Source organism: Oenanthe melanoleuca, chromosome 10, assembly GCF_029582105.1.
Source record: "Oenanthe melanoleuca isolate GR-GAL-2019-014 chromosome 10, OMel1.0, whole genome shotgun sequence".
In the NCBI taxonomy this organism is placed as follows: domain Eukaryota; kingdom Metazoa; phylum Chordata; class Aves; order Passeriformes; family Muscicapidae; genus Oenanthe; species Oenanthe melanoleuca.
Genome location: NC_079344.1, coordinates 3977502 through 4003736, shown reverse-complemented (window position 1 = coordinate 4003736; position 26235 = coordinate 3977502). Strand labels below are relative to the sequence as shown.

Below are 26235 nucleotides of genomic sequence, written 5' to 3'. Positions count from 1 at the left end.
CGGCGCGCGCCGCTCGCGAGCTCGGCCCAGGGATCGGCCCCGGGAGAAGCGCCCGCCCCCCGCGCTGACCGGCCGCCCCCCGCGCACCCGCTGAGCCGCTCCTCCCGGGAAACGCTGCAAGTACCAAGCATCTTGCGCCGGGTGGGTGCTGGAAAGCCCTACAGGCATCTCACAGACGTGAGACTGCCCAGGTGCCGCAGGCGGCCGGCATCTGCTGCACAGTGCTGCACAGTGCTCCGCTCGTTCGCACCCCAACACCCACACAACTTCAGCGGCTGCGCTTCCTCGGCGATCAGACCGGTGAACCCGCCCGAGGCTGACTGCTCTAGTCCTGTTAACTAACGTTTCATCTCAGGCTTGAAGCCCTGCTGGTGGCTCTAATGGGTTTCTAATGCCACTTCTAAACCAGAATATAAATAAAATGGAAACAACATAATGTAACAATCATAACAACAGCCAGACCTCGAGTCATATGTTGATACTGCTTCCAAACCACTTTGCAAGCCACTCCTAATGGGTAAGATCCTGGCTTTCATCAATAGATTGGACTGGGATTTAGTTTATTTCTGATTAAAAAGAAGTGTAGTTATTGGAAAAAAAATAGGGAGTAGTGTGTACACAATATATGTATTCTATTTTTACTGTTTTTATGAACAAAAATACTCGTGTCCACACCAGTTTAGAGATGAGACTTAAGCAGATTCACTTCTGGCTTTTTGGAGGATTACACTGCTCTGGCTGCTCTGAGCCAGATGCTGTTGTGCAGCCAGATCTGCCAGTGCAGATGAAGGACAGTGCTGATCAGCACCTGGATTTGTCCTCACAGGTCTGACTGCAGGACAGGTGTGATGGGATGCAAACATTAAACGCTTGGCTGATCAAGCATCACAAACTCAAACCACTCTGATGTGCACAATACAGAAATGGGACAAAACTTCAACTATTTACCTGCCCCCTCTCATGTCCTACAGACTTTGGTGGTTTGGATGAAACACAACAGTCCTTTGGGCATGTTTCATCCTTGGTTTCGAGGAATAAACAAAACACTTCTCAGCTGAGCTGGGATTGCACTGTTTAATTACTGATCATGTGAAGCTTGGGATTTCCATAGTGGATTGCTTGGATGTTGGCTGACATTGATGGGAGAGGTAGGGAATATTTTCATTGAGAAAATAGCTGGGTGGCAAATATGACCTGCAACAACTATTGAAGCAAAAATACATCTGATAGTGCTATTAGTGCACAGAACTCCACAGGAGATAAGTTTCACACTTTGATTCTCTACAGAAAGTGAGTACAGCAGTTTTATGGAAATAGGACAAAAATAATTTGCCAAGTATTTAATTTGAACATGGAAATGTTACATAAAATTATAAGGCTGATAAAAAGCAGTGAAAATAGTCCTGTAAGAGTCTAAAGAGTGTATGTATATTGGGCCAACAGAAGATAGAAAATCAATACAGGTTTTATACATTTTTCTATTTGCTTTGGATGTGGCTTTCTTTAATGTACTAGACTAATTACCTTAGGATATGTGTATATGTATACATGTATACATGTATATATGTATATATGTATATATGTATATATGTATATATGTATATATGTGTATATGTGTATATGTATATATGTGTTTACATACACAGAAACAACTTTACAACAAGTTATGAATAACAAGAAACAAGGTTGTGGAAGAATAGTTAAAAAGTGCATCCGCACTGGCCAGCTAATCAAGAAACTGGCCCTGAATTCACTGAACTGAATGTGTGCTACTGGGTCCACCTAGTCTACATGGATGACAAAATGACTTTGAACAAAATTTCTGGAGCTGAAAGAACTGGTGCTGTGCATCTGCATGAAGCTTTGCTAAGCATTAGGTGGATCAAGCACGGTCTAATTTACAATAAATTCTTTTCATACTTTTAAACATTCTGCTTATTTTAATGATAAACATCTAATTCCCAAGCTGCCTATATTAACTGAATGATACTTATTCAACATCCTTGCTCAGAAGCAGGGGAAAGCATTTTCCCTTGAATGTCAGTGGTGGTGTGCCTCAATGGTCTGCATGCCTGGGCTCCTGCAGCCAAGAATGTACAATTCATGTCTGAGGGAGGCAGAACCTGCATTTTCATATTGAGCAGTTCTAGCAGAGTGAAGACGAACCCCTGTACTTTTAAATGATGCACAAAACTTAGAAGTGGTGACATCTCTATCAAAACATTGGAATAGACAGGATACCTTTCAAAGACCTAACTTGAAAAGATTTAGGAGAAATTCTCCCTGTATCAAGAACTCCCATCAGTTTTTTCAGTGTGTGTATTGTCTGACAGTCTGTCTGGTTAGTAACACCTACAGCTCATGCACAGAAGTGCTAACATAAAGAATTATTTTGAGGATATTTTCTAGCTGCAAAACAGTTGCACTGCTTGATTCTCCTGATATTGATCACTAGTGCTAAGCTTTGGGGAAATATTTAAGGACAAGCTTCACTTCAGTGCCTCAGGAGGTTTATTAGCTTAGCATCTGGGACTTGCAGGGGCTGGTCCAGGCTCAGCACTCACTGAAGTGACTACACGTGCAGCTGGCAACTCACACGTGCCTTTCCACCTCCCCAGTGCCTGAGCAACACTGTGAGCCAGCACCAAACAGGGACCAGCCTGGTGCTCAACTGGAAAAAAGAACAAGGTCTTTATCTCTGGAAAAGACACAGAATAAAGCTTTCCCCTCCATTCTAAAAGCATTATTGTGGCTTCAGAAAGAAATAAGTCTTATAAGAAGTCAGTGAATCTGGAAAAGGTTAGAAATTGTAATGAAATAAGCACTGCTCTGACTGCTTTCTAACTGGCTAAAAATGACAGCAAAGGGGAAAAAAGGCATTAGTGCTTTTCTCTCACTTGAAGGCTATAATTGAAATAAGTTTTTGTAAGTCACATATTTGTCTTCTGTTGACTAGAATAATTTAATTAATAATTTAATTAATGCTTGAAAGCTATTAAAATAAGGTTTAACACCTTTGACAATACATCATTCTTTTAGTTAGAAAACCACATAATCTGGTATTTCTTACAATGATGAAGGACTTGTGTAATAGAAAAACAAATTGTATTAGATTAAGAAAATGTTAAAAATTCAGTGCAGTTTTTTTCCCTGTATTTGCCTTCCAAAGAATAAACAGACATTTCTGAATTGTAACATTTTCTTCTAAAATGCAGATGGTTACACTCTGCCTCCAGTTACACTTAGAGCATGTAGAATTCTACTTATGGGAAATAAAAAATGAATTCAGCAATTTCTTCTTGTGGAATACAGGGAGGGAGAAACAGAATGGCATGTATAAAACAAAGGCAGAATTTTATTGCTTAAAATGTGATGAAATCACTTCAGTGGTCAGGACAGGTTGGAAAATAGTATAATCATTGTAGTTTTCTTTAAATCTTCTAACAAAATTTCTTACTTTCCTCTCTGTTGTTGGCCTCAAATGAGAGCAGTATTCCTGTTCAGAAAACATGCCCTTAACATGTCCATCCAAAGTACCACTGGAATAAAAATACAGCAACAAAGTCACCAGCCCTTTTATATCCACTGCTTGGTTTGAGGCTTTTTGAAGAAAAATAGTACATATCTCTTTCACCCTGGATCTGAGTAAGAGAAGCCTGAGATGTAAGAGATACTTAGAATTCACAGAGTTGAATTTTTCTCTAACCAAAACGTATGAATAATGTTGTTATTTGCAAGGCTGGTATAAACCTGGAAGAACTCCACAAAGACTTGGTAACTGAGGAGTTCTTCCTCCTGTGTTCCTGTGACTGAATTCATTTTAGCTATGTACATTCACAACAACAAAATTACAAAGATTAATTTTTTTCCCCTCCGAGGGAGATTTGTGGCAACATTACACAAGCTTTTAGGATGAAAACTTTATGCTATGATGGGCAACCTGATCCAATATCAAAATTAGCCTTGCTCTGAGCAGGCTATATTCCTTCCTCTGAGCAGGACCATATTCATTCTGAGGTCCCTTCCAGCCTAAAATGTTTTGTTCTGTAATTATCTGATTATTTAAGTGGGGCTCATTTATTGAGTGAGACAGCCAAATATTCCAGAATAAATTAATATTCTTAATGTTGTGCCTTGATAAAAAGTTTGCAATATGAATTCGCCTTTAAGAAAATAAATCTACATGTTCAGTATGAATTACACTGAAGATGCAATGATATAAAGTACAATAGCTTAGTACTGCTTTAGTCAGAAATATCAAGAAAGTGATACAAGTACAAAAAAATAATGATCTCTGGTAACACAACATGAAAAGAGCATCCATATGGGTCAAACCAAAGACCATTCACTCAAATCCCGGTGGTGTGGATGCCTCGGGAAAAGTATAAGAACAGACAAGGATTTACATGTCCCATCCCTGTCTCTTGGCCTCCACTATTCCAGAGAAAGGCCAGAGGGAGAAAGCAGGGTGAGTGCTGAGCATGTTGGTACATTTTAATGTTATTTTCAAGACTGCAGTAGGAGGTACATATGTTATACTTTTAAATTAAAACAACTTCAATTGATTTACTTCAACTAACGATTTGCTTTTAAGCCCTACTCTGCAGACATACACACTCAAGAAAACACTGGGTGTTTGAGCAGTCCTTTAAAAAGGAAAAACCACTAGACAGGTGCACAAAAACTACACAGGGACATGAAGTTAGTCTAGAATACAGCTGCGTACATCATTAAACTAGAGCAAGTTCAACAGAGGCCAGTGAGATGGTTTGGAGCTGCATCACTGAGGATGCAGGGCTTGCTCAGCCTGATGAAAGCAGGCTTTGGGGGACCTGGCAGGGCCCTCCAGTATCCATGATGAAATCATCAAGATGGCAAGTTTGGACTCTTCATAGTGGCACATGGTGGAAGACAACAATATAAATGTAAAAAAGAGAGGTTCAGGTTAGGTATAAAGAAAATGTTCCTTCCTCATCAGCCAGCAAATATGAGAACAAGCTGTCCACCGAAGCTGAACAGTCTCCATCCTTGGAGAATTTCAAGAGTAGGTTGGGTAAAACCCTGAACAACTGCATTTGGCCTCATCAATCACCTCCCTTGGAGCAGGAGGTTGGACGAGGGTTCTCCTGTGGTTTATTCTGAGCTGAATTATCCTACAGTATTATGACTCTCAGTTCATTGTTTTCAAACCATCTCTGGCATGTTTTCTCTTTGGTCTGATCCTTTGATGTGGGAATTGCTTTAAAATAAATAGGTCAATCAGAATGTGGGTTCAGACTCCACCTTGCTTTTTACAATAGAGTGTGCATGGTATAACCCTTTTATCCTTCACATCTACCAGAATCCTAGTCCTGCAATGGTTTTCTTATAAAACAGTATGGGATGTCGCATGGATTTTAACTAAAATCAGAGACAACCAGCTATTTCAGAGTGAACTGGTGCAGTAAGTTGTTCTCAGATTTCACTTACATTTTGTTTACTCAAGGTGGTTGTATCAAAGTCCAAGGAGTGACACAAGCAGGAACAAAAGTGAAGGCACACACACCCTCTGTGGACTTTGTTTCTCCAGTAATACTTTCTCTTAGTTGACACGCCTCTGCTGTGCAAGCAGATGGATCTTATTTGCTGTGATATACGAAGTTTTACTGAAGCTCCATGTTAGCTCGTTTGAAAATGTAACATGGATATTTTATAAACAAGACTAATATTTGTCACTGATTTTAATAATGTGTTCTGACAGGATTCGATTTACGCTCTGGAAAAACCCACGCTTTCAGTCATGCTCTCGGCTCTTTTGCAGCACCAGTAACTCAGAGTCACCGCTGTTTGTCACACCGAACTTTCTGTCTGGGGGCCGGCGTGTGCTGGCGCGGGGGGCGCGGGCACGGCCCCGCTCCGTCCCCACGCTCGCCCCCGCGCCGCAGGGAGCGCGGCTGTTCGCGGGCCCGTCCGTCCCTCCGTGCCCGCCCGGGATCGGCGCTGCCGGGAATCGCTGGAGGAGGGGGCGATGGAAGGGCTCCCCCCGCCAGGGCGGCAGCGCGTTCCCATGGTGACGGCGTCCTGGCAACCGCTCCCGCTCCCGCAGCCCGGCCTGCGGCGGCCGCCCCGCTGCAGCCGCTCCCATCCCATCCATCCATCCATCCATCCATTCCATCCCATTCCCATCCGCGCAGGGACCGCCAGGGCGGGCGGGGAGCTCCGGCCGCGCTCCGGCGGTCACGGCTCGGGAACTGCCGCTCCCGCGGCGGAGCGCCCGGAGCGCAGAGCGGCTCGGCCGGCGGCGGGGATGCGCGGGAGCGGCGGGCAGCGCTGCCCTGCCCGGAGCCAGCACCGGTGAGTGAGCGCACAGGCTGTCCCGGCTCCGGCCCCCCGTGTTGCATGGCCAGAGGTGCTGTCTGCACCGCGGTGTCCTGTCGGCCGTCGTACACTCCGTGCCCCGCAATCTTCACCGCGCCCACCGATGACCCCGCACCGCGGGGCCGGGACCCCCGGCGGGGCAGAGCCGCGGGCAGGCGGGGCAGGGCGGGGCAGAGCGCTCGGCCTGGCGCCAGCAGGGCTCCGCCGCGATCCCCCCGCTCACGGCGTCCGGCACGGGCCGGCAGCGGGGCCGATAGCAGCTGTTTCCCCAGAGGCCCTCGGGCATGTCCCGCAGCCCCCGCCTGTCCCAGAGCCCCCCGGCGTGTCCCGGAGCCTCCGCCTGGCCCGGAGCCCCCGGTCTGCCCCGGAGCCCCTGCTCGGTCCTGGCGCTGCCGGGGAGCCCCCGGCACCCTGGCACAGCGGCTGTGCGCGGTGCCCCGAGTGCCGCGGCACCGGGGCTGGGCACGGGTCTGGCTCTGCCCGGCGCTGCCGGGGTCTGTCTGACCCATCCCTCTGCTGAGCACTGCGACTTGCTCGCTTACTCTCAAGCGCTGCCCCAAAGCACTTCAGAGTAACACGGGGAAGGATCTGGCGGCTGCCGGGGTGGTGCCGTCACACGCTCCCTGTGCAGCAACCAAAGCGCTTTCTATTTTAAGAAAAAAAACCCGGAGTGATTAAAGTGTTTGCCTAGGCAGGTATTTCAGTCTGCTTTGATTCCCGTGTGACTTGTGGCAAGTCACATAGCCCGCCCCGTGCTTCATTTCCCTACCAGCACAGAAGGAAATTATATTTTCAGGGATAATAATGCTTCCTACCTCGCAGGCATATTGTGAGAATGAATGTGAAAAACACTCTGAGGTGCGCAGACATTACAGCATTAGTTGTAGATTATCATGGAAGATGGGGAACTGAGTGCTACAGGTATGATTATCCTTCAAAACAGGAGAAATGGAGATCCTGCAGAAAATAAACAATAAACTGCAAGGCAGTCTGAGAAGTAGGGAAAGGATGCCCCAGCACAAATAGCAAGGAGTGAACTGCACATTGCTAGAAGTGTCTCTTCATCGTGTCCCATGGATGATTTTGTTTTTCCCAAGATTTTACATATCTTATGTCAGTGATTTAAAGAAACGCTAAGGAAGCACTCCACATTTGTATGGAAATCCTGCCTTAATTATCAAGTGAACTGTTATTTTTGGTAAGCAGGCATGTAATTTACAAATAGGTAAAAACTTCTATCTTGTTCATGTGACAAGTATATTTGAAATATTCAGTAACTTAAATCAGTCAACCCAAATTTACTGGGTTAATATATCATGACTTAAATTGCTTATAGCAGTATCTAGCAGGAAATAACCTCATTAAACAAATAAATTAAGTACCTCTAACCAATATTTCAACGGATATCTTAGACACCAGTTCAGTGCCAATGAAAGAGCCATGTGAAATGATACCCCTCTGAATCTATGTATCAGAACATCTTATAGTTTCTATTTACTAGTCTAAGTTAGTATTACACTCATAGAGAAGGAATTTGTCATTAGTTCTGACAGCTATTTGTTTATTGCAAATATCTCCAAACTCCAGGAAAGTTTTGTACAACTGCCAGTCAAGGTCTTAGATCCTTTCTGGCTGTCTGATCAGATCAAGAAATCTGATATCTGATTATGAGATGTTTCACTTAGTACAGAGCAAAGAGAAATTAATGAGAAGTTAATTTATGTAACTTTTGTTTCATATCCACACACATATCCAGATATTTGCATTTAGCTGCATTATTTATGGTAGACTGGCAGAAAGAGTTTAGACTTCGTGCAAACCTGTGCTTAGTTTGCTGCAAATATTATTTTCCAGTTGATAATGGGTACTAAGGGCTGTGGGACTAAAGCACTGTAGTTTGCTGCAAATATTATTTTCCAGTTGATAATGGGTACTAAGGGCTGTGGGACTAAAGCACTGTTTGGGTGTTTTTTATAAGGTGTATTTCACTAAATTTCACTAAGATGCTGCTAGATGTACAGACTTTAATATTTGTTCTTTGTTTTTCTAGGTAGCATCCAGTGCTTTGCTGCTGCAGTGCACGTAGCTCTTCCCAAATCAGTCGGATAATTCCTGTGTTTACAGCTAAATTGTGCTTAAAAGCTTCAATGCATCAAGACTGTTAAAATGTGTTAAGGCCCAGAGGTCTCAGGCCCACTGAGAACTGGGTGCCTGGTGGTGTGACCAGGAGGGACCCCTCACAGAGTTCTGGCATTCCTAAAAACCCAACAGACAACTGGGAAATGATGAGTGTGAGGAACAGACTGCAGAACTGGACATTCAGTGTCTGTGCAGGACTCTGAATGCAGAAGTCACCATAATGAACCCCAGCTCTTATACTGTGCTTTTGACTTATAGCCATGTAAGAACCTAAACAAGGAGGTAGGTATGGTGGTCTTACATATAGGGAAACTGAGTCATTGCTCATGGAAATAACTTGACCCAAGTCAACAGAATCAGAAATTGAGCAAGGAATTCAATTCAGACCTTCTGAATTCCTGTCTGCTGTCACTGCTGCTCAGCAACCCAGCTTCTCTTAAAAATGTTTTTTTTTTCTAATTTGTAGTTTCCGAAGCACCATGCTATAAATAGAACACACACACTGTGACAATGTTTGCTCTCTGCTTTCAGGCAGTGCTTTCATACATTTCTAAAGCACAAACATGCTTTGCATTTTGAAATCTCAAAGGGTAGCCCTATTGCTTCTCCACTATCGATATTTGACTATTGTATTTCTATAACCCCATCTTCCTCAGATTGCACAGGATTTCATCAGCAATGGTAAGCTTCTTTTCATACATCAGCCTTTATTTTGCAGTGAGTATTTTATGTTCCCAAGGAGATCAGGCTCACGCCATACTACTTCTCTTTATACTTAAAAATGTTTGTTTTATATAGGGGAGATTAGTTGGAGGCTAATATATTTTTCATTAATTTCTGTCAGCAGAAAAAGCTGCTGAGCCAGGTACTGGTGTCACAGTAAGACACTAAAATATCTTTCTGAAACTATTTAATAGACCTACTCTGCTGCAATATCTGTCACAGTCTGGCTGGCTGTGTCTAAAAATTAAAAATTAGCGAATTCATATTCTTACCACAGAATAACTTACTTACAACATTGTGTCATCATTTAGATTTGAAGACAATTTAATACAATACTCAATTTTGATAAATTATGCTGATGTCCTACATCCAATGCTTTTATCTTACCCCTAATAATCTGCTGTCATGAAACACTTGTATTTGATTCTCCAGTTGATGTTTTCTTAAGTTTTATGATCCTCCTGTAGACCTTATTTTATTATTCATTGATTAATGATGTCAGAGACCAGTAGAAGCTAGGGGACATGAACTTTGTTTACCTCTGCCCTGCCAAATCAGGGTCAACAGCAGATTTTGGTTTCAAGGCTGTCTACCTCATCTTTTCAAGAGTATAATTTTCACCATAAAAAGCTTTTTAGCAGTTTTTAGTCTTCATTCTTTTGTATTAATTTTTATTTGCATTTACTGCATTAGCAATATTTGAATGCCAAGATCGCTGGTGTCAGCATAATATTACACTTTACTTAAAGGTGCACTGAAAGCAAAAACTTCAAGTCATTTCAGTATCAGATGTAAACTATACAATAATTCAATTTGTGCTTTTTCAACAGACATAAATTATTGACCAGAGAATGGCCCACCGAAGCCCAATCTTCCCAACTCTTGCCCCTTCTGAAAGGTACAGTCTGGAATAAAAAACAAAAAAATTTCATATTGCAGAGTATTTTGTATCTCTTAATTCCCTATATACAGAAATGCTATGACCTTTAGCATTAGTGTGCAAAGAAAAGTGAAATACCATAGACATTCAAATAATAGCCCAAATCACAAGTCCTTACTCAGCTTTTACTTAGCCATTCCCCAAAGAAATTAAATAGCTTAAATCTCACTGACTAGAAGTCCAAGAACACTTTAGCCAGTGTTTGAGTAGCATGGAATGAGTTGTGAAAACACAGCCAAAATTGACCTTTGTTGGAATCCTCATACATCTCTATCAATATCGTCATGGTCAAACTGAACTGCAAATTTGGCTCATTAACAGGAAACAACATGAGAATACACAGAGCTCCTAGAAAAAAGAAGTGGGGTTGAACTTGTGTCCTCCACTTATGCTTCTGAAGATGCTGTTATTCTTTACAGAACATAGTGGTAGGAAAAGGTTTCATGCATTTCCAGCCTCATTTTATTATTTTCAGCACCCATGAGCTCCACTGCTTCCCATGGGAGCTATGCAATGCAGAGCACACTTCAAAAATCTAGAGAATTATTCAAGGAACTCAGATGTAGGCTATTTTGTGGGAAAATTTAACTTCTAAGATTCTGAGAAGCTTGTCATAATTTTGGTCTCACCTCAGTTTCTAAGTCCACATTCGCTCCTGTCCAGTTTGCAGGGGAAAAATCTTCTGTGTCATATTACAGGGTATTTATAGAGACAGAAAAGGGATTGACACAAGCTACTCCCTTTTTATCCTGATCTGTTTTCATTTAATTTACAATACCTACCTTCAACTCTTACAGCTTTGATTAAGCCTGGAAACAAGACAAATAACATTACTTTGGAAACTCAGAAGAAGAATTTGAATTTGGATTCATAACCAAATTATAGTTCGGATTTGTAACTACTATTATTATGCTAATATCCTTTCCTTAAGTTCTGATACTTTTGAAAGCTTCCTTATAGAGTATGAAAAAAAGCCTGACCTGCCTTTGTACAAGACACACGGTAGCCAACACAGCACCCATTTATTTGTAGCAGTGGGCACTCTATCTGGGAGGATTTTGGGGCTTCTCCCCAGCACTGCAGTACTCAGATAGTGTCACACCATCTCCAGTGCAAAGGCATTGCAGAGTTTTGTGTGAGAACCTAACGAGCTGTGGATTTTCTCGCTGCAGACGGGTCCGGAACATCCCGCTGCACAGCCAGGCACTGACCGCGGTCCCGCTGGCATCCGCCAGCCTGGTGGATCAGCTGGAGGACAGGATCCTGAGCCATGAGAAAACAACGGCAGCCCTGGTGGAACACGCTTTTCGCATCAAGGAGGACATTGTTTCCACGCTGCACAGAATGCAGAACAAAGGGGGAGGTGACCGGCTGGCGAGGCAGCTCCTGGAGGAGCACATCCGAAACATCACCGCGATAGTGCGGCAGCTCAATCGGGACATCGAGGTACGGCACCAGCGCCCTCCCACACACCTACTGCTTCTCATGTCCTAACAAAGTTCACCACGGGATAAGTAAAGGGCTGAAGACCCTGTAAGCTTATAAATTGTTTTTATAACTTGAAAAAGTGTTTGCAAATTACATAATTCTTTCGGTGGCTATGAAAATAGCACAGGATATTAGCATATAAACACAGAAGCCTTTGTGGTTCTAATAAGCTTGCTTTCAAAAGCTGCACTGGAAAATCTTGAAAAAATGAATTAATGCGACACTAATACCCAGCTCAACTTCAGTCCAAAGGCTGTGCTGTATAAACACTAGGAAATGCCTTTGCTCTATAATAAACTTTCTTTCCCTTCCGACTCACTGACGACACGAAGTAACCAAACCCAAGTACTCATTTTTATGACCTAATCGTAGGCAGACACATGACTTCATGTCTGACCTCTGCTGCAGTGAACAACAGGGGTGTGGTAGGGAAAATGAGAGGAGAAAAAAAAATGTAACTCTCCATTTCACTGTCAAGTTATACTTTACATGTATTACGGTAGCTGTGTGCAGATTGGACAGTAATAATAAGAAATAATACATACCTAAAAGCTATCTGGTTTAGTACATTACAAGACAAAGCTTTGCATAAAGTAATAATAAAATGGTATCTGAGGATACTGAATTACTGACAAATAATGAGTGACATTTAAAATGTACATTAAATGTGACATACTGAGTTTTTATTTGCATATGAATGCTCTGTAGATGCTGCAGGAACAGATACGTGTCAGAGACAATCTCAGCTATGGAACAAATTCTACCCTGAAGAGTCTTGAAATGCGGCAGCTTTCTGGCCTAGGAGATCTTCGGGGAAGAGTTGCAAGGTAAAAGTCTGCATAGAACTGTGTTTTGGGGTCTAGCTAATCTTGTTTTAATCCTGAAATATTAATGATAATGGGTTGAATTCAACTTTGGCAAAAATCCAAGGATAATTTTACTCTGCATTTTCAAGAAAATGAGTAATAATACTTTGCATTCCAGAATTACGTATTAAATGTGACAATATCACCCTTAATTCCTAAAATTCCTGAAATTAGTTCTAAATAAATTACTTCAAATTCCCTGGGAATTTGGGTTTGGTTCAGCTTTTAAGAAGTACTGTGGTTAGACTTTGAAACACGTTAATTAGCACAATTATAAAGGCAGCACGGAACAATCTGCACTTGTGAAGAACAAAACAGTTGCACATTTTTGCATATATTCTAGAAGTAAAAATCTGCACACTCAGTTAGTGGTTAGCCATATTAAATCCCACACGGGCTACATGACACACAAGGAACAGAAAGCTGTACAATAACAGAGGTTTTACAGGCTGCCTGAAGCTCCAGGTTACAATTCTGTGGCCACACAGAATGTGCCATCAATGACACATTTACAAACCCCAGCACGACAACATTTGCTTAAGTGCCTGTAAAGTTGAACATGAAAAACAGAGGCTGTGTACAGCTATGTACATATCCTATATGTGCAGGAAAAGGACATAACCTGGCCTACAGCTGCTTGGGTAAAAACTTTGGTGGAGTTATACTTGTCCTGAATTTGACCTGTTATCTATATTGTACGGGTAATTCTGCTTCCTTTTCTGCATGTCACCTGATTTAGTAATAACCCTCAACAACATACAGAAATAATCAGAGAGGGATTTTCTTTGAACTAAGGTATTCTCATAAATTACTCAGTTGTCTGAAGCTTCCACTGTAACTTTCATAGCCCATTTTGTAGACAATACTTTAGAGATACTTCAAAAAGAATTACACATTTAGTAAGTTATGTACTATACTTTAGCAAACACAAATGAACTAGTTTATTTTTTTTCAAATCAGAAAATTGATGGAAAAACCTATAGAGAAATACACATACACATCTCTATCCTGCTGAGAAATCCCCTCAAAAATGTACATGCTTATATCTTCCTGCTTCTTTCTATAAAAATATTTTGAGGTCATACTACATCCTGAGAGGTGTTCTATGTGGAGCAGCACTGTTAGTGACACCTTGGGAGGCAAAACATGGTGCCTTTGCTCTCAGTCAGGGAACTCAAGAAAAGAAACTCCTGCTGCCATGGGTGTCACTGGGGGGCCCTGTCCTGACCCAGGACTTGGTGTGGGAGGGTGGGGACAGGGCACAGGGTGTGCCAGGGCTTCTTCCTTTATTTCCTTAGGGCACCACCCTTGTGCTGTGCCTGCGTTGCAATTTATCTGCAAATTGAATGAGATTATACCCATGTCAGACTGCATGACGAATGCAGGTTATTTGTATTCATTCCTGTAAGAGGATCAGTTTATTGCCTTTTAACTGATACCTTTCATTCTGCATTCTATGCTTCTATTTAGCATGCCCTCTACAAAAAAAAAAAAAAAAAAAAAAAAATTCCTGAATGAGGAAAGAAATCTTCCCTTTATCAGAAAGCAATTTAAAGCAGTGATCCATGAGAGAAACCTCTTTGTCTTTATTTATAGAACATATTCTACTTTGAAGTTACTGCTCCAGTGAATAACAATTAAAGCACTAGCTGGAGATTGTGGTCAGGACAATGGTTTGTTGTGCCTTTGGCACAACACAGAGACTTTCTCTGAGATAAACACCTTCTGGTTGCTTTAGCCCTGTTCCTTATATAAAATATACTTTCCCCACCTAATGTACCCTTACCTGTAGTGCTGCTAGCTTCCAGATGAGTTTAGAGTGAAACATTAGAAACACGATCAAGTTACTGTGGGTTACCAACTTCCTGTGCACCAACTTCCAGCCACAGTGAAGGTACACTGAGAGGCTTGGGCTGCAATAGCTCTGAGCACTGTGTTTGCTCCAGGCTGGCAGAAGGACAGTGGGAATCACTTTAGACATTAAATCCCAAAGCCTGAGCCCTTTGTCATGTAATAACTTTAGTGTCCATCTTAGGATTCTGGCCAGATTTCAGTTCCAGTGATTTCTTACATACTAAACATCCTATTCAAGTTCAGTATTGGAGAGAGGGCTGTTTATTTCCTAACACCAACTGTTCTGTAATATGTCAATATATCATCAAACAACTTTCTCATTATTTCTTGAGAGCTGGTGCTGTTAATGCTGGGAACAAGGGATTCCTACATGCACATGCAGTTCTGAAGCACAGCTCCAAACCACACTCCCCACAGCCCTGCAGGAGTGAGATTCCAACACACCTCACTCACATCACAGAATCAACTAATATTGCTATCAGAGAAAGAATACACATTACAGTTCATGTTCCTGGATCCTTCCTCAATAAGCACAGTTTACTACTGAATTTGCGAAGTGTTATCACAGCCCTGAATTATTGCTAAAAATCAGCATTATTATTAACTGTTTTTTACCTCTATAAAATTCAGCAACACATGTAGCAGAAAATTAGATTGATGCCAGTAGATCAAATTCTCCAGCCTCTTGTCCCTTATGTTGTCAATTTTATATTATACAGATTTACCAATTCTTTTTCTGATAACACATCATAAAATTCATTAGTGCCTTATCATTTATTTAGAGAATTACTTGTGGATAATAAGCATTTGTCTTGAAAGTTTAAATCCAGCAGCCTGGTTGGAATGATAGCTGCTGCCATCTTCATAAAAGCTTCCTGAAAGCTGAAACATCCGGAGCACTGGCAATTATGTGTGTTCAGATTGCCTACTTTGCATATATAGACGAATTTTTTATCTACATTATGGAACTGATTCATTTCAGACAACCTGGACTCATTACACATAGGCAGATTTTCCTGCTGCACGAATTCTGAGTCTGATGCATCTGGGCTGCACACACTGGCAGCTCCCCAGGACAATAACTGTGCTGCTCTCTGGCCTTGCTGTGTGGGAGTGGCACCACAAGGGCAGCTCTGGGCTCCCTGCCTCAGGCCAGAACAATCCACCAGCTCTGCTGCTCCTGCCCAGTGCCCTCACTGGGCGTTTCTACTTGCTTTTCACTACCTATTCTCCAGCTGCTTGTTTTTCTCTGGAATGCTGGCATTTTAATTGGAACATCTCCTGTTATAATAAACCAGGAGCATTAAAAGCTGTCTCCATACCACTACAGCACATGCATATAGCAGCCAGCTGCAGAGTACTGGCACAGTTCTCACTTTATCTATGTCCCAGCCATACCGAATGGAGCAACTGTTTGTCTTTTGATTTCCTTGATGCTGAACACTAATATTTTCTTCCAGGTCAAAACCAACCATGTGTTTTCCAGTGTGTACAACAGATATAGAAGATAAACCAAAATAATCTGATCTATGTATGCTAGGCATAGACACATAGTCAGAATTCACAGTCAGAATCTTAATCTTTCAGTTACCATGGAACTACATGAACCCTTTGACCACATAACTAAATTCCATGAAGAAGAGAGATATTCTGTGATTAAACCCAAAACACTAATTTACTTTAAAAACAATTACAGGTGCTTGCTGATTATATTTACTTCAGTAGTTTCAAAGCTGTTGCTTTTTTATATTTTCTGCCATGCCTCAGAGAAACAAAACTAATCAGTTTTTGGAACCCACAACCTTGTAACAACAAAAACCTTGGCTTCTCTAGTCTTTCTAAAGAAACTCCCTGATTGTGAGCCCTACAAGCTTTTCACTGCCATTTAAACCCTAGCCAGGCTTCCTGCAGATATTACTAACGGGTCTTACAATGCCGAACTGCTGCACCAGAAATTAATTTCCTCAAGTTTTATAATGCCCATGCTATTTTACATTACTGATTATTCTTCATATTGAAACCATAATAATAAGCAGATACTCCATTTGTTATTTTTAGCTGTAACTTTCCCTTAATGTTTAATGATAATGGCACTTCCTGTAACTGAGGTGATGAAAATGCATGTAGAAATGAAAGCTTCAAACTGAAATGTGACTAAAAAGATGACAAAGTGTGTCATTGGTTTAGTAATGACTTAACATGCCTCAGCTTGTTCCATTTTGCTGCCTTTTTCTCCCTCAAATTGTAACTGCTGTCTGTTCCTCATCAGTTTCTTACATCAAATTTGGCAACACTAATGATTACATACTTAAAAATATATATATGTGAGTCATACTTCACAGAGGTCTTACTCCTGAAATCACAGTACTCACATTTTTACAGCTCAGTTAATGCCCTTACTGCATTACTGTAGATGAAATCCACCTGATCAAATTATTTTTAAAATCTGGTAGAAAACACACATGTTCTAAAACATATTTATCCTGAAAATGTTGCAGCATCAAGAAGCGTTCCAATGTGAAGAAAGGAAACAATTATTATGTTCCAGGACTTCATTTTATAGCCATTTCTGAGACAAAATTGCCATTGCTTTCAACAACAATTTATTTATTCACCTAAATAAAGACTAAGAACCATAAAATTTGCCCCATGTTGTTAACTACACATATTAGCTGTATACTACTATTTCACAAATAAAAATGCAAAGCTAGAACAATGAACAAATGGTCCTCAGTTATTTAGGCTACTAATCATGTAGGGGAACTCACACACCTTATCAGATATTTTCTGGGGTGTGACAAAAAGATACGGAAATGAAATTCTGCATCTTTGCATTTCTGATGTGATTTCCCTGAGTGATAACACACCCTACCCATATCATGTCAGTGCCAAGAGCAATGGAATTTGTGTCTCAGACTACAGGACCTCGAGGCCTATTTGGGAGCTGAACACTGTGAGATGTATTACCATTCTTACAGTCTCAAAGACATTGCTTCCCTAGCCAGACAGGAATTCCACAAAAATTGATAATTTAAAAGGCCTGGACTTTATATTCTGTTTGGCTGGTGCTTTGTTTTTTATCTATTCAAACAGGTGTGATGCTGGGTTAGCCAGGCTGTCTGCAGAGCATAAAATTACATATGAAAGACTTCAGAGTCTAAGTAAAGACCAACACACCTCCAAGCTGATCTTAGAATCTAAAATCAAAGAGGCAGAAATACAGGTATGGTATTTAGACCAAGGCAGTCCCTGTACAGGTAAGAGTTCTAGACTAATTCACACAGACTCCATTACTGTCAATTATTATCCTGGGAGGTCACAGATTTACAAATGGAGAGGTCACAGTCCTTATTACATTGACCATTGGTACCTAGATGAATTATTGTACTGCTTTAGCTGAAAAAGGGCCTTAATTTCTGCCTGCAGCATGCTGTGTAGAAGGAATTAGTATGTAAAGGCACATGCTCAACAAAACTAAAACAATGGAAGCCTCTGCATCTTTCACTGTGTGTTTTGGCCTTCCCAGGATGATCCTATATGTATTTGAACATAATTTTTGAAGGTCTGCAAAACAAAACAGGCTTTGGGTTCTGTGAATCCATTAATCTGTCTGTCAGGTTTCTCTTCCATTGGGTTTGAGAATGGAAGTGAGCACTAGATACAAGCAGAGACTCGGAGATATGAAGAATCCCTTTCCTTAATGTCACATCTCAAGGCCTTCTCATTTTCTTGGTCAACAAAAGTATTTTACATCTTCATTTTGCGGTAGGTAAATGGCTAAAATCCACTTTGCCTTTCTCAGAAGCCTCAGTGTAGTATATTAGCATGCAAGGAGCATGTTGTCATGCAACTTGTAGTAAACCTGAACAGTATGCTTTGAGAAAGTGAGATGGTTATTTTGGTGACAAAAATTCTCTTTTAGTAATGACCTGGCCCCAGTTAAACCCAGCACTTCTATCACTGCAGTGGCCCTTATACACAAAGTAATGGAGCATATCCCTCAGCATTGGTGGTGTGCTTCAGAACTTGTTTATTCTGATTATGTGGCAACTTAGAGATGTTTGGATCATTCAAATTCAGCTGTCTCAAGGGGGGACCAGGCAGAGATTTTCAAGGTGAAACTATTCACATTATTGAAGGCAAAAAAAATTAGTTTTCAAAATGTTGATACTTTCATATTGAGAGATAGTATATTTTCATGATAAAGTAAAAATATACAAATTTATTAATTTTTGAAATTTTAGCAGAAGTGAGCTCTCTGTAAGACCTCCTCTACTGTTATGAAAATGTCGCAAATGAAACTGTGATGCAATGCTGTTGAAAAATAGTAAATTCTGAATTTTGTTTCAGATTTCTCATCTGCTGAGCAGAGTAGAGCAATCCATAATGCAACAAGAAGCAAAGCTGAAGATTGCCTACAAAGAGAGCAACCAACAGCTGCAAGTCCTGGACACAAAGTAAGTGCCTGGGAAGCTTTGCTGCTGCTGTGTACCTTGGGAGCAGGGCCTGAGTTTTCCCAGCTTGGCCTCAGTTTTCCCAGTCCGACTGGTGTAATCTTCAGGCCTATAAAAGCAGGAACCTCTATGAATACATGTGTTTGCTCCACAGATATTGCAAAAGCTGACTGTCAAGAGGTCAAGAAGAACTTGCTTTCACCGAGAATTCTGCCCCTTATGTGGTTAGGCAGTTCTGAGAAGTTGATTAAGTTCCTAGTTAAGTATTCAGGCAGAAGTTATAGTAAAGGACACAACTGAGGGTTTTTGTTAGAGTGGTCTGGTGCCTTTCTGCAAGAATTGTCTGAAGCAATGAATGCTGGAGGTGGCTGTGCAGAGCAGGGGAAAAAGTTCAGCTGGAGAAAGCAGGAAGGAAAGCACAGCAGTCACAGAGTGCTATTGCTCTGAACTGGCTTCAAACATTAATGTAACTGAAATACCTAAATGATTAAGATACTCTGTACTACCAGACATTACATGGGGTCATTATATTCAATTCATGTTAACTCCTCTCCAGGCATTTCACTCAGTAGCAGCCCTTCTCAATTTCTTACTGCTTTGGCCATCCTCATGCTATCCAGGTTTAACACATTCACTGGAGAAAAGAAACAGTTTCACTGGCACAGTTGCTTGGTGTAAAGTTGAGGTGGGTATGGGCAATGTGAGTGAAGCTACAGGAACCAGCATTATCACCAGAATAAGTGGCTACCAAATCTTTGCTCAGATTTAATACATATGGACATGAGGTTTATAATCTGAATGGATGACCATATTCTGTTTCCAGTGTCACAATGAATTCTCGTCTAACATGATTCCAATTTTGTTTTCATATAAATTTGCTTATGAACTTTCACCTGTATTATCTAAACCAATGTTACCATATCCAGTTGAATAGCCTTAAAATTCAAAGACTCACCTTAATGGTGTGAAGAATGTATTAAATTGCTATTTTGTGTTTTTATGAACACATTTATGACGAAGTCATTGTTGAATGACAAGTTCTTCTCTTTTGTATCTGCAAATTTCTATTGTGCTCCTAGATTAAAAGATGCTGTTGAGGAGCTCAACAATCAGATTTTGTCTGCACGGAGCTGGTTGGAACAGGAACATGGAAAGACTGAAAAAGAGCTCGTGCAAAAAATTGACCAACTCTCACTAACTTTTAAGGAAAGCACTGTAAGTTTTATTCAAATGTTCTGTAATACTTCTCAGGAAGCACCCAAAAGCATTATTAATAGGTAAGATGATGTAACTGAGATATTATTTGAGTGAGATTTTCAGTGAGAATTGGCCTAAGTCTCTTCATCAATATCAAGTGTAATACCCATAACCTGAAAATCTTTAAATGAATCTGGTCACTGCTAAGTAGATCAGTATTTTAACATACACTAATCAAGTATTTTGAAATTATTTTATGAAAAATTGTAATTCCTTACATTTTGAATTCCAGATAAAAGATGATTAATCAGTATCTATTTCATATTTTAAAAAGACCACTGTTATTCCACATGCAGAGCAAATTATTAAAATTCCTTTTCCTGGCTCCAGGAAATGAGTGAGAGAGGTATTGAGATGAAATTCAACCAAATGGCAGAGAAAATTGAGAGAATAGAAGAAATGCAGAAGATAACCATGGAAGCACATGAAGCAAAACAGACTGAAGAAAAGATTAATATTCGGATTGCCAAACTTCAAAATGAGATAAATGAAGATATAAAAGAAATGAAAGCTGAAGTTAATGCTGGTAGGAACATAGTTTTCCAGTTCTTTATTCTGAATTGTGGTGACAGTGATTGGCTCATACTAATATGCAAAATGTCTTTGCATGTGCCAAAGTAGCTTAAATACATTTGGGGCAGATGTAATGGCTACACCTGTGGCATTAAGAAGGATTTTCATGAAGTGCAAAAAGCAGAGTAGTAAGGGGTGACAACCAGCTTAGAAGTGCTGTCCCCAGAGCTGGCACAGCCACAGCTGGGCTGCCATCAGAACATTTCTGCTATCAGCACAGCTACATCCCATTTTCCTTCAGAACTTTTGCAGTGCTCCTAGTGAAAGCAGAGCATTGTAAGAGTGCATTCTGGCAGCAGGGATGTGATACTCTTGCTCCTCATGGTGAACTAATGGAATTCTCACCTGCAATTAGGGTTTGCAGCTATCTATGAGAGCATTGGGTCTCTACGGCAAGTTCTGGAAGCAAAAATGAAGCTGGACAGAGATGAACTGCAGAAGCAGATCCACCAAATGAAGCAAGAGGTTCCAAGATGGGGAGAAGCTGGACCATGACTGCAAGGTTTTGTCTGAGGGATTAGTGTTTACCTGGCTAACTAGGCAAACTCTAGTGTTGTTCCAGTCTGTAATGCCAATTACCTGCATGTACCAAATGACATGCTGCTGCTGCTGCTGCTGCTGCTGCTGCTGCTGCTGCTGCTGCACAGGTGTTTGCTCACAGCAGTAAATGCAAGCTGTTCATAGATAACTGGCAATGAGCCCTTGGAACTGAGGTGCTGCTTTGCCCCTGCACAACTCCAGTTGCTGTCAGGAAATTTAGCACTGTGTAAAACTGGAGTCATGCATTGGTGAAGCTGGCACCTAGTTTGCTAAAGTCAGTCCAGTTTTGCAGGCTTGATCAGGAAGCTATATGCTTTTATATGCAACTGTACCCCTCCACCTCTGAAAAAAAAAAAAGGTAAGTTGCTATCATTTGCTTCATATGGATTTGACAAGGTTCTCCAGCTTGATACAAATTACTTGAAATCAATGGACATTTTTAGAGTGACTTTCTCTACTGTTGATTTCCTGGGAAGACAGAATTGGCACTAAACAGACCAATCTTCAAAATCTAGACACCATCAGAAAATCTTTGTTTCAGTTTACAAATATCCTGTGTGTGAAAACTAGGTAGTTTCATGTAATGTAGTTGTAGACTAAGATGATTCATAAACAGCATAAGAAACTTAACTTACATGGTCTTAAGTATTGTAACCTTTTAAAATAATAACCAAGGGGAGTTGACACAAGACAAAAGATGCAGATAGAGTATTTTTTACTGGGCATGTGTTCCTGTGACTTGCTTCATTATATTGATAAAAACTTAGAAAGGTTTGAAAACTAAAGAAAAGGTAATAATCTAACCTAGTCTGGAGACTGTAATGTAAAATAAAATGCAGTTTATGATCTCCTTAGAAATTTTCATTGAAGTAAAAAAAATTGATTCATCATATTTAAGTAGACTTTAATAATTTAGCAGACTCAAATTGCTAATTTATTCACATAATCTCCAGATAATAATTTCCATTCCCAGAAGAGATTACATAATGAAAATCAGCACGTATGTGGCATATTATCTAAATAGGAAAAAAATATATGTTGTTTTTACTTCTTCATTCTTAGCATGATATATTGCTCCTCATGTTTGTAAGCCATGCAGGATTAAACTCTTACAAAAAATAAAAGACTTTATCCAGCATCCTATTAATTTTTGCTATTAACAGAAATTAATATACAAAAATAATATTAATTCACAGAATTTACAGTATGGTTGACCTAAATAAATTAATAGGATGTCTCTACACTGTCCTTAATGGACCTTTCATTCAGCTAGTATTGGAAAAATATATTTTTAGTTGGAAAATCATTGGCAAATATCATTTCCATAAAAGACATTTTGGTCCACAGAATCACCATATAAAAAACAAATAATGAATTTTAAAAACCACTTCAAGAACTTATAGTCATTAACTTCAGTAAGTCAGTGTAGAGGGTAAAAATCAAATAAATGCATATGTCTTTACAGGATTGACACCTAAGTTTATATTCATTTCTGCTTTAGTTGAAAGTCATTGAAGTCTCAAAGCCACATTAAGCATTTGCAGCTCTGGCTTCCAAAGCTGTCTGATACAAACCAGGAATAGCAGAGGCAGTTTTGTTGTCATCCATGTCCTGTGGAATATATTTACAATGGCAGCTAAGGGGAAAACCCAGTTCCCTAAAGAGAGACAATTAAATGCTTGTAGATATTTCTCAGGAATTGTCTTAATCTTACTTCATGTATGTATTCTTATCCTTAAATATTTAGCTATGTGCAGTAGAAAAGCTATTACTGGTGTTTTATTTAAAAAACAAAACAAAACAAAGAAAGAAACTAAAAGAGACAGACCAAAAACAGAGTAATTTTTAAATTCTGTAATTTGGATTCTGTACAAAATCTGATATGATATGAAGAGCATACAAAGTATCAGAAATAATTTATGTAGGACTTTAATATATTGTTCCTCTTGTAAAAATCATGTGTGATTGATCCAAATATAAAACATCACATGAAACCCTATCCAATTTTACTTTTTCTGTCTTAAATACATTCTAAATCTCAGCTAAAGCAAATAAGTAAAAGCCCAACTAAAATAATACTCAACTGATTGCCAAGCAGTGTCTTCAAGCTCTGAAGTGCTGAGTGGAGGCAGGCCCAGGCCAGCCCTGGGCACTGTCTGCCAGGGAGTGCTCGCATGTGAAAAGTGAGTCCTGCAAGGGAGAATTTGGAGTCCTCTGAGGACTGGAGTATCCTCTGATCACCTCAACATGTTAGGGCAGAATCCTCTCAGACACAGCATCCCCTCAGGGGAACAACTGAGAAGCCACAAGGGCAGAGCTGCAGACACTGAGCTATGGAAGCTTCGTTTTGCCAAATGGAAACTGATTTTGAAAACTGACCCTGAGAGATCCTGTACAGCCAAATAGAAGGAAACAGCAGTGCTTGAAAGCAGGACTGCTCCTTTTTGTTCCCTTCCATGCTGGTGTGCAATGGGATTCCTGTGTTCCAGTCCTTCAGGGACACCAAGGCCCATTTTTGATGGTGGAAATAATGTGCTTTCTTTGTTCTGCACAAGCACTCATGCAATGAGTCTCAGGTTTGTGCACCAAAGGCCACCTTGCCAAGCCCACAAAAGGAACAAGGTAGGGAGTGCTTGTGTGGATGGAAATCAAGCAACAGAATGAGATTTGGGGAAGTAAAATAACAGATGTGCACAAAGTACTAGTTAAATCACCAAGCTCACTGACACAACCATAAACTCACTGAAGGAAAGACTGGGAGGAGCCTTAGGAAGTCATCTTCTCCACCTCTCCACTTTGAAATTGATCCAACCCCACCTAAAATATTTGCCATAGACACTTCTGTTACTTGCTTATAACAATCTTTTAAGAATAAGCCATTGATTAATGCAGTCTGTTCCACTGCTTAAAGAAGACTGCCTTGCCACCCAAACATCTCAACAAGGACAAGATGTAATAGCCTTAAATTTCAAGCACAGAGGACAAAACCCAATTTACTACATTCTTTCCTTCATGTTCATTAGTTTTTTAGGGCAATCTGTGTATAACAGATGATTTGATTGAAGCTTCACAGGATTATTTACCCAATATTTCTTACTTTTTTTCTCCTTCTTACATCCATATAAAGCCCACCAAACCAGCAACACCGAATCCAAAGAAACCACCACCACAAAACCCCCAAAACGGCCAAAGCAGACCACTTGCTCTCATGAAGTTTTAAAATTTTTCTTTTGCCAGCTATTTAACCTGCATGAGGCTTAAATCACTTGCAATGTGCAGACCATACTGTTCAGTCAACTGTGTAGCACATACTGAGTGTTGAACTCATTGAGAAATGTTTAACTGGGTACATGGCTTTTACATTAGTGTGTGATAACACAGTAGAACCATGGTACTGTGCAATGAGGGACTTGGCTGGAATCAGAACTATGTCAGTAATTACTGAGAAATTGTGCTGTTTATACTCATTAAACAAACCAAAGGAAGGGTGCAAGTAAGAAGTTCAAAGGATGACCCTAACTTCCACATGCAGCTGTTTATGTAGTGGGTTTTGTGTTGTGGATACCTTTATATTGTGGATATCTTTGTCATCACAATCTGATACAGTTCAATAGACAGTTGCCATGTTAGAGAAAAGCAGTATGAATGATAGTGAGGAGTGGTGTATTCCTGTAACATCAATTTAAACTGAAATGCAAAATTTTCCTCTTTTCCCAATTTCTGTTTTGTGTTCCCCCTCCACGAGCATCTGGCCATCTGGAGCAGAGTATTCTCTGTATCTGAGAATTAAAGTGCTCATTAGACACGTCTTCCAACGATGGAAATGTCTAATAAGAGAGGATGACAATGTGATGAAGGCCTCCTATGCGCAGGGGGAATTCCGGCAGTGACACTTCCTGCAGTGTAAGAAAACAGGAGGCAAACGTGAAAGAAACCGAGGGAATTGAGCGCATGGGCTCTGCTCAATTTGCCACAGGGTGTCACTGTTACTCTTGGCAAGGGAAGGACCTGTCCCAATGTACCTGTGTGCTGCAATTCCACTGGGATGGGGCTGAAAGTATTTACCATGTATTTTGACAAAAGAAAAAAAAATATTCTAAAGACGTCACTGTGTAAAATCACAATAAAGGCAGATGATTAATTAAGTAAAATATTCTGATTGTGATGCTCCTTTAGACAATCTGTGAAGAATACTGAGTGGGGACCAAAGCTCTCTGCTGCCTGTTCTGTCAGCAGGACTCTGTCAGGTCAACATAAACCATTTAAAAACCCCAAACAAATTCCCAAACCCAGAAAAAAAATCGGAGACAGTTCTAAAGCACTAGATCTTAAATCATGTACAGCCCAAAGAACAATGTGCCTTTCACACTGCTGCAGATGTGCAGAAGAGGCTCCTGCACTGCCTCCTGCTCTGAGACTGGCTTGGGCAGGAAGAACACAGGATAACCTCGACACTTACTACCAGAAGAAGCTCTGGAGCCAGCACAAAAAGCTGCTCTCAATACATGAAAGGATTATCTCAGTAAATATTACAGTGGAATAGCCTCAAACATTGCAAAATATGTGAGAGGGCCATGAGGTTTTGGCACAGATCAGTGAAAAAATTATTTGAGCTCAGTGAGAACCAGGACCAAGTTTAAGAAGAAAACTGAGCAGTGTCACAAAACATCAATGAAATGTATGAGAGGGTGAGTAGGAATTGCTGGTAAGAGAGGAGAAAGGAGATTTGTTTCTAGTAGGAAGGAATTAAAATAGAACACATCATGCACTGCTGCACATACGCCAAACAGTTCCTCTCATTAAACCTGACTTCAGCTTCTGCTAAGGCTCATTTTCTAATGCCAGGGCAGTAAACAGGCTTCCATTCTGCGATTGAAGTTGGAGCAGACTGTAAATGAAGACATATTTCAGTGCTTGTGCAGTCTCATTGCTGTGCTGCCACTCTCTGATGGTGTCAGGACAGAGAGGCAGGCACTCACCCTGCTAGGTGGCTTTTGTGATCTTGCCATCTCCCCTAAGAACAACTTAGAGGTTCAATAATTGC

The 26235-nt window shown here is 40.6% G+C and overlaps 1 protein-coding gene across 1 annotated transcript; it reads left to right on the top strand.

The window, feature by feature from the left end:
- Nucleotides 1-6162: 6162 nt before the first annotated feature.
- On the top strand, nucleotides 6163-25332 carry FAM81A (family with sequence similarity 81 member A). The gene is made up of 10 exons (XM_056499787.1): nucleotides 6163-6333; nucleotides 8408-8778; nucleotides 10050-10117; nucleotides 11332-11605; nucleotides 12356-12474; nucleotides 17461-17590; nucleotides 18718-18824; nucleotides 19901-20036; nucleotides 20409-20604; nucleotides 21007-25332. Exons 3-10 carry the CDS (start codon nucleotides 10071-10073, stop codon nucleotides 21144-21146), a joined length of 1149 nt encoding a protein of 382 aa, XP_056355762.1. The 5' UTR covers nucleotides 6163-6333; nucleotides 8408-8778; nucleotides 10050-10070; the 3' UTR covers nucleotides 21147-25332.
- Nucleotides 25333-26235: the final 903 nt, after the last annotated feature.

Coding starts and splice junctions, on each gene's coding strand:
- FAM81A (XM_056499787.1), top strand. CDS start 10,071: ATGGCCCACCGAAGCCCAATCTTCCCAACTCTTGCCCCTTCTGAAAG. Junction 11,606..12,355: donor AGCTCAATCGGGACATCGAG/GTACGGCACCAG, acceptor AATGCTCTGTAG/ATGCTGCAGGAACAGATACG. Junction 20,605..21,006: donor GAAAGCTGAAGTTAATGCTG/GTAGGAACATAG, acceptor ACCTGCAATTAG/GGTTTGCAGCTATCTATGAG.